Genomic DNA, 9068 nt, shown 5'->3' with positions numbered 1-9068 from the left:
ATCCAGATAGGGGGAGGAATGATCATTTCTGAATGCACTGTGTAATGTTGTTGAATGCTCCCATCTTCCAAGTTGAAGACTCCCATGTCATGTGGTCCTATACCATCAGATCCCCCCTCATAAACTCTCTCCATATACGCTTCTTGATAATCATCTGTGAAGTATATAGAATTCGGTTTGCATTCGGGAAAATCTGACGCTGAAAGAGAAATGGAAGTATTATCCCCAAGAAATAATATATTTCCATCCAACGTCTTCAGCTCGAGTTATATCCAGCTTAAAGAGTTCAAATGAGCAAGTAAAGTGAGTTTCATCAGTGAGGTCCCTCCGCCTTGAAACTTGCAAAAAGTCCCCAGATGACACCACAATATACTTGAATTCACAATGTAATGATAAATCCCTGGGTCTTGGCGTGATCACTGATACCTTGGGGAAAGGATGATTCACATCAAAGGCCAAAACTTCTCCAAAATGTGTCACAACATAAAACTGTTCCTTGAAATATATTATATCTATAGCCAACGTGTATTTGGAATCCAGAGAAGTCCACGCTTTGTCACCAGGCCTCCAGAAGGCTAAATATCTACATCCACCCTGGATAGCCATAACTACATAATTGGGATTCAAAGTCGGATTTGTAGACAAGACTGCCTTGGTCAAGTAGCTATTATGAAAAACAAGTTCATTCGGACCAAGTGTAAAAGCTGTTATAGGGGAAGCTGAATAACATTGTTGACAGACAAGAATGGATTAAATAGAAAAACATCCAAGTTGTCACACACTATCACCAGCCACCCATGACTGGAACTTTGGCAGTGCCAGTCATGAGGAACTGGAAACTGGAAAGTGGAAACTCTATCCTCAGTCAGACTGTAGCAACTATGTGTCTGATCATCACTATTGAATTCAGTTGGAAGCAGAAGCAAAGGAAGTTGTCGAGGTAAACGGTGCCTATCCTTCCGAATTTCAACAAATATAGATTGCCAAGACACACAAACAGCACCAAACCAAATAAGGTCCTTAACATTGTAGAAAAGCTTCTCTGCTATGAAAAATGTAAGATGACTAGGAAGTTCCAGCCAATCAACAACTTGTGTATCCTTACCAGTATTTGAAAGGGAAAGTCCTACAATAAGGTCATCGAGAACTTGATTTCCCATAATAATAATTCCCCTCGATCGGTTTTATGACAAAATACCATAAAAAACAGTGATTGAACCTCTCCTTTTGAGATTGATGATTATCCCGCGGACCTACTGTGTTACTGTTTGTTTGAGAAGTCGAGTTTTATATCAAGCGAAAAAACAAGTTTTTTTATGGTGAAAGAAAAGAAATTTTGAGTTTGCCTTCCCAATCTAACCACTTTAATACAAAATTTGAGTTCGAGTTTGGGTGAAAGATTGGATTGATTAAAGTGGGCGGAGTTAAGTTAATTTGTACGCATTTTATGGGCGTTTTTATTGATAGTTAGCTTTTTGGGGGCGTCACTATGGTTGATAGCTAGCTTTTGGGGTCTCTATAATTATTAGTCTTAAATTGACTGTATGTTTCTAGGCCCAATTTTTTAGCTTGGAGCGACCAGGTCGGAGATGGTTATAGCTAGCCCCCAGTTCATAGTAGAAGTAGCCCTTTGTGGGTGTTAATGTTGTTTAGCCCTAATGTTGGAGTTTGATTGACATGTTTAGATGGCAATAACTTGTACTAGTTCGGAGATGGCTATGGCTAGCCCCCAAGCTTGATTGACTTGCAATAAACTGCAAGGGATGACCTGACCTGAGGATGACCTGACCTGAGGACGACCTGATCAGAGGATAAGCTGATTTGAGGATGACCTGATCAGAGGACGACCTGATCAGAAGATGAGCTGATGATGTGCTAATTTGATGGACGACCTGATCGAAGGATGAGCTAATCTGAGAATGACCTGACTTGAGGACGAAATGATGATAAGCTGATCTGAGGATGACTAAAAGCCGAGGTCGACTGAAATGATGATCTACCGATCGATGGACGACCGGTCAAGACGACGACGACTTGAGGATGAGCTAATCTGAGGATGCAGGAGGATCTGAGTTAGATGATGTTGAGTTGTTAGATTGCACATTGACGGTACTAAAGTATCATGAGTTGGTGGATCAGTACAAAGATGGGCAAGTAATCGTGATCTTTAGCTAATTAAAGTAAGTTTGGATGCGTTTTGGTATTTTGGCCATAACTTTGGCTACAGTTGTCAGAATCATGCGTGTGACCCCAATTCGGAAAAATCTCGGCGCGCGTGCACACTGTCACCACTAAGTTACGCTCCGTGGTGGCCATTTTTTAGGTCAAAATCCACTGTTTTCTCTTACAAATTCATCTTTTTCTATTTTTGTCCGACCTGAGCTGATGACGCACTGATCTGATGGACAACCTGGCTGAAGACGACCTAGTTGATGGAAGACATGACTGATGATGACCTAGCTGATGGAAGGCTGATGGACAACCTACCGGAGGTCTTTGCATGAGATATGGCTGAGGTTTTGATATAGCTTTGTGATTAGTTGTGCTGGTGTGTGCTTCTCCTCATTGATATAGATCCATAGATTAGCATGCTCTAAAATTTCTATTTGAGATTGGTTGAAGCAACACCTTAATTGACCTGGTAAGGAGTGACCTGTAAGTTGGATTCCTGGATCGGTATTGTCACCGATTCGGTGTAAAAAAACGTGTGACATGGTGGTAGTTGCAGCCCTCGGGTCGGTACTGGATTGATTTTTGCTTGCCACCATTGATAATCCACACCAGCGTCATGGAAACTTCAATGACGTGGTTGTCATAAAAAAATCTTGGAGAGTTTTCATTTGATCGGCTAAAGCTTTGAGCTGTTCTTCCATGGTGGTTTTACCAAGTTTCGTAGGCTTGAGAAAATAGTTTGAATATTTTTTTTCAAGAAAACAAACCGGCAGACGGCGCCAATGTAGAGATAGTATTTGTTCGACTGAACTCGGTTATGTCGAGCTGCCTACGTATTGAGTTCTTTAGTGAACTCGAATCAAGTCGGACGTAGTTCAAACTTTTGATTGGTTGATTGGATGAGAGATGGAGATAGATGATTGATAAGATGGAGAATTGGCCTCCCTTTGAGAATGGAGAAGACGCCTCATTTTATAGGCGTAGATCCCCCTTTTACGCTGTATTGATGATTGCTCTTACTTCTTCCGTTACGAAGTAATGATCTTTTATTAATGATGTTGTTGACTAGCTTGCAACGGTTATGTTTTCTAAGTCGTTTGGACGACTTGACCTTAGGTCGTATGCACGACCTGACCTTAGGTCGTATGCACGATCTACTTGTAGTCTGGAGACGTAGTCTGCCACGAGTGGTTGAGAGTGGAGGGTACTTACAAAGTGGAAGTTGATTTTTAAAATGACTCGTGACAAACAAATCGAATTTTTAAGTCCAAACGACCCAGCCATGTCGCCCAAGAGAGTCTCTAAACGACCCCGCCATGTCGTCTTGGAGACTGCCCAAACGACCCTACCATATTGTTTAGCTAAAAATCCAAGAGTTTTGTCTCAAACGATATGGCGAGACCATTTTAGTGTACACTCAAACGATATGGCAAACCGTTTGAGTGTATACTCAAACTCAAACGACATGGTGAGACTGTTGTTGGGCCTGGATTTTTAGCTAGACGACCTTGCCATATCGTCTAGCTAAAAATCCAAGAGTTTTGTCTCAAACGACATGGCGAGACTGTTGTTGGGCCTGAACTTTAATGGAAAACTTGTAATATATATATATATATATGGGGCTGGCTACCTTGACAGCTTAAAATGACAGCCCATCTTAACAGCTCATCACGTCCATTCGATTATACCCGATCCAACGTCCAGATCTTGCGCTAATTTCACAAAGCAAATATGAGAGGGTACAATAGTCATTTTTTTTTCACAAATTAGATTAGAAAATTGGGTAAAAACTGACGCCTCTTTCTTCTTCCTCATCCTCTTTCTCTCTCCTCACTATAGGGACACCCACCACCAAGTTTTCAGAGAAACCCACCACCACGTTTTTTCATGAAAACTCTACCTGGAAACTCAATGGAACCGTTAACCCACAATCAAATCTTAAGAATCAAAAGGAAAATATAATTAAAGTTGAATCCTTGAAACCCAACTCAATCAAGTTTGAAGAACTCATTTGAAAGTTGATTACCTCCTGCTCAACAATAGAGTCAAAGAGATACAAAAACTCACCAACATTCTCAACTCAACCATATCTTTAATTCCTTCCAATGGTTTACATAAAAAAAGGTGTCATAACTATATAAGGTATTTCTTTATCAATGATTCAATGGAAGTCAAAGAATTCACTTCAACAGATAACCGGATCACCCACTTCATATTTATGAGGATAACTCCAAGGTAAATTAAACCCATCTCCAAATTGAAGAATTATACACAAATCAATACCCAACTATGAAGTTTTGTGCAGAAATGGCTTTTGTTAGGAGGAAGAAGAATGGGGTCGTGGTTTTTTTGTGGATCTATTTCTTTTTTGTGAAAAGAAAGTCAAATGACTATTGTACCCTCTCTTATTTGGGGTATGAACAATCACTGTTCATACCCCAATATGAGCTATGAACACTCATTGTTCATATGAACATTCATTGTTCATACCTATTTGGGGTATGCACAATCAATGTTCATACCTCTCACTATATATAATTTTGTGTGGTACAACACTATATAACAGAGAAAGTTTATATACGACAATGTATAAGCTGTGCACGTGTCGAAGACTACCAAAATGGTTAGATCTATTCTTGATCGTCGATCTAAAATAAATTAGATGATCTAATCTCAACCGTTGACCAAAACAAAAATAAAGATGATATTATTATCGGGAAAAATCACTCCTCTCACTGCAAAACAAGGGGGTATCTCAAATTAACCCTTCTTTGTTCATACCACAATCATGAGCTATGAACATTTTTTGTCCATATCACAATTAGACTATGAAGAGTGAGTGTTTGATATATGCTTGGAGAACACTACTTAGAGTTTTGAACTCTCTAAATTAATGTAAAAGCAATCAAGATTCCTTACTCACGATCTTCGTTTCGTAGAGTTTGAATAAGGATTCGAACTAACCTAAAGCTTAGAACAACTAAAAATTAGATGTTACAATAAAGGGAAATTAAGGAGTAAGGATATAATATAAATGTTAGATTTTTCCTTCCTACACAAACATTAATAAAAACATTAACAATGAAAACATGCTCTTAATACCGAAATAGAAATTTGAAAGAGAAGTTGGAGAGTTAATCCTCCTCATGTGAAACTATCATTAGTGTTGATTTGAAAAAGGTTTTGATTCTTCCTAGACTCATAGACAAGTCCCTAACGGAAAAATAGATTTGATCCCTAGCATGCATGGCTCACTAAAGAGCTCATACATGCTAGCAAGTGAAACCAAACAATGATTTATCTCTAAGCTCATTGCTTGATTCCTAACTAAACTCTACACCAACTACCATTTTGGGGTAGGATGTAGAGTTAGTTGTTCTTCCTAAACCTACCAAACCCAACAACAATTGGTTTACCCTCACATGAGTTAGATTAACTCCCCAAAGGGAAGTTAGCTCATGATCCTTGGGACAAGGATTTATGAACTAAGAAAAACAGAGAGAGAGAGAGAAAGAGAGAGAGAGGAATCAACAACCAAACTCACTTCTATTATTTTTTAGAAGAACAAGTGTTCCTCCATTAAAACTATTACAAGCTTTTCAATAATAACTAAAAACTAACTTCTCATTTTCACTAAGGAACTAAAATAATGTCATGTGAGGAAAATAAGTCAAGGGAGTAAATGGAGTGTCCCTACATTTGTCTAATTTCTTCTCCATTTGAGAGAAATCTCATTTCCTCCCACGTGAATTATCAAACCACATTGATTCATTTTTATCTACCACATTAAAACAAAGTGACACCTTGCCTTTTTTCACTATTAACACCTAATCTAATTTATTACATGCAAGGTGTCAACTTTGCACCAATAATTTGTTATCTTTGTCTTGACATGCTCCATGATTGATGACTCATCCAATCTTGTGGCCCCGCATAGTGGGTCCATGTGCAGTCCAGTGGCGGTCCGGTATTTTGGGTAGTGTTACAATTTCCCGCCTATGCGTAGAGTTCATCGCCCTGATTGTCTGAGCATCTCTCGTGTCGCATTCGGAGTCCTGGTTCGAGAGGTAGGAGCTTTGGAAGTTTGATGCTTGATAAGAGCCCAAAACTGTAGTTTTAACCCCTTAATAATCATACTGTTAGACCAATTATGTGAATAATAAGTAAGAGTTAATACTGATTACGTGTTTTTATGCATTTCAGGCTTCAAAGTCCATTATGTGCAGAAATGTGCCACTTTAGCGAGATAAAGGAGCAAAAGTCGTGAGAACTTCGAATGCCATATCTTTGGACTCGGACCACGGATTGAGGCCTACCTTATGTCAAAACGACCGACTCGGAAAGAGCTTTGCAATGGTCCAAGCCTTGACCCAATCAGAGGAGTAGAAGTGGACGAAAAGTCTCTGCTGAAGCCAACTCTTGGTGAAGAGGCCTTTTGGATTTGAAAGAATTGAGTTGTGGGCCTGATTCTCTGGCCCAAAACATGGCTCCAAGCCCATGCACGATTTTTGGATCCGGAAGTATAAAAACAAAAGCTTGACTCTTTGTTAATGGCAGTGAGGTTAGGAAGCTAATGTTAATGGAGTTTAGGGTTAGAAAAAAGATAGATCTAGATTAGTTTTAGATCTAGATCTAGTTTTGAATCTCCATTTTATTAGTTTTCATTTCCCTTGTTTTTAATTTAAAGTATTAAAATATTGTTATTGCTTCATTAGATAAATCAAGTAGTTTATTATTGATCAAATTCGATTTTGTCATTTATCTATTGCTTAGATCTAATTTCATTTATTGGTTGTTAGTCATTTCGTAGTTATTGATGTTAGATTTTAATTATTGTTTGTTAAATTTCATAAAGTTAGAATCTTTAGATTTAGTTGTCTTAAATTTATAATTAGTTTTAGTTTAAACACCAAACACATCACTCTCACTGTTCCTTGTGTTTGAATAATTGAATTCTATTTAAGTCTTGAGGGTTTAAGAGTGGAACGAAATCCTTACTCATTATATTGCATGATTATGTTTTGAGAGTAAGAAGAATTGATTTAAACGTAAGAACGGTAGGATTATGTATTAGTGTTCTTGTAGCATTAATATTTAGGATTCTATTATTTTTACGGTTGTCAAATGGCGCCGCTGCCATCTTAATCTCGTTCATGACAAGAATTCAATTGCTTGAATCCAAGGGGCAATCCCCCATTCTCTAACCACCCACCCTTTTAATTTTTCATTCTTGTTTCTTGAATTTTCGAACCGCTCATTTTAGGGCATAGGGGGCTGCGGATTCACAGAGAAAAACACTGCGGTGAAGGTATTTCTAAATTTTCGAAAATTCTGAAAATTTTCATACATATTATTTAATGTGTTGTTGATTTACTGGAATATTTTCAGATTTTTCAGAGTTGGTTTACCTTGTAAAACAAGTACGATCTTTACAGTACTGCATTTCAGTTTTCACACCGTATGTTCTTGAAAAACAGACAAGTAAGGTTACTTAAGGAGTTCTAAAAATTCTATAATTTTTACAGGAGTATCTATCCTAATCCAGGAGTTTGTAGTAAAAATTTGATGAGTTTTTGATTTGTTTTGACCTCCTAAATAGTAGAGTGTTTCCAGTGTGTTTCTGCAGTGTTGCAAACACTTAATATCTGGAACACCACCCAATAAGGAGAGGTTGTAGAACTCCAATTGCTCTAAACTTTTTACAGGAACAACTAGAATCTCTCAGGAGTCTCCAGTAAAAATTTGGAAATTTTTGGATTTGTTTTGATGGGTTAACCATTCGGTTGTTTGTATTGTGTCCGAAAACGGTTTCGCAAACTTTGGAGGGCTGTAGAGGGACTTTCACTGCTCCGATCGATCTGAAATTTTACAGGCTACTTGATAGACGTCTTAGCAAATTACTGTAAAAATTTCAGATTTTTTGGAGTACGATAAAAGGCCTAAAACTTGAAAACCCTGGAGCGCGCCCGCGCCCATGTTGAGCGCGACCCGCCCTTATTCACTGTAATTTCAACTTACCTTGAGCGCGCCCGCGCCCAACCCGCGCCCTACCCGCGCCCAACAAGGAAAATTCATCCGAACAGCCCAATTTTCATAGGTAAATGCATATTTTTATTCCTTAAAGTTATTTAGTGTTTCTAACTTGTTAAATACACTGAAATCGCGTATACAAGACGCTATTCAAACGCGTAGCAAGGAGGCATTCAAGTACTCCTTCTTCCACTCCTCGCCTCTTCTGTCAGAGGAGTTTTAATTCTAGTATAATCAGGCTTGTTTTTCCTAGAAATAAATACAACACGCCTATCTAGAATTTCACACACTACACCTGCATCAATGGCTAAAGAACAAGAGACTCCTCTCTCTGATTTTTATAAAGCCCTAAACGATGGCCCTAAGTGGGTGCATCGTTCTTGCGGACCTAGTGGGATTTTCGAATCCCCCTAATATATTTAACTTGTTACCCGGTTTTCATGGTTTAGACCACGAGAAGCCTTACCAGCACATGCGTAGGATAGACCAAGTTCTCACTACATTCCATCATCCTAGCGTAAGTCCGGATCAAGTTAAACTTAGGGTGTTTCCTTTTCACCCCTGCCCGACAAAGGCGGCGTCTTGGTTAACGCCCAAACGCCAAACTCTGTGGACTCATGGGCTCAACTTGTTCAATTGTTCATGGAACAATTTTACCCACCACTAAAGACAGATGAAATGCTTCACAAGATTCATTTCTTCACCATAATCCTCATGAATCCTTTTCGAGGAGGCACGGAATCGTTTCAATCGATCTTCTCATTGAATGCCCACATCATAATCTTGCGAAAAGACACGCTTTGTTCGTGCCTTCTTCAAGGGGCTTTTACATCGTCATAAGGAGGTTCTAGATATCATGGTGGGGG

The 9068-nt window shown here is 38.8% G+C and overlaps 2 protein-coding genes across 2 annotated transcripts; both read right to left on the bottom strand.

Moving 5' to 3' along the window:
* Positions 1-219: 219 nt before the first annotated feature.
* Positions 220-606, bottom strand: LOC147502823 (putative F-box protein At5g55150). The gene has a single exon (XM_086604622.1). It carries the CDS (start codon positions 604-606, stop codon positions 220-222), a length of 387 nt encoding a protein of 128 aa, XP_086460748.1.
* Positions 607-707: 101 nt separating this feature from the next.
* LOC147502822 (uncharacterized) lies at positions 708-1160 on the bottom strand. Its single transcript, XM_086604621.1, has one exon. The coding sequence runs from the start codon at positions 1158-1160 to the stop codon at positions 708-710; it is 453 nt and encodes a 150-aa protein (XP_086460747.1).
* Positions 1161-9068: the final 7908 nt, after the last annotated feature.

The sequence above is a fragment of the Coptis chinensis genome, chromosome 4, assembly GCF_015680905.1.
Source record: "Coptis chinensis isolate HL-2020 chromosome 4, ASM1568090v1, whole genome shotgun sequence".
Classification (NCBI taxonomy): Eukaryota; Viridiplantae; Streptophyta; class Magnoliopsida; order Ranunculales; family Ranunculaceae; genus Coptis; species Coptis chinensis.
Note: the sequence above shows the minus strand (reverse complement) of the source record. Positions and strands in the feature narration are given on the sequence as shown.

What these genes read in the sequence shown, in the direction of transcription:
- LOC147502822 (XM_086604621.1), bottom strand. Translation starts at nt 1,160, where the DNA reads ATGGGAAATCAAGTTCTCGATGACCTTATTGTAGGACTTTCCCTTTCA.
- LOC147502823 (XM_086604622.1), bottom strand. Translation starts at nt 606, where the DNA reads ATGGCTATCCAGGGTGGATGTAGATATTTAGCCTTCTGGAGGCCTGGT.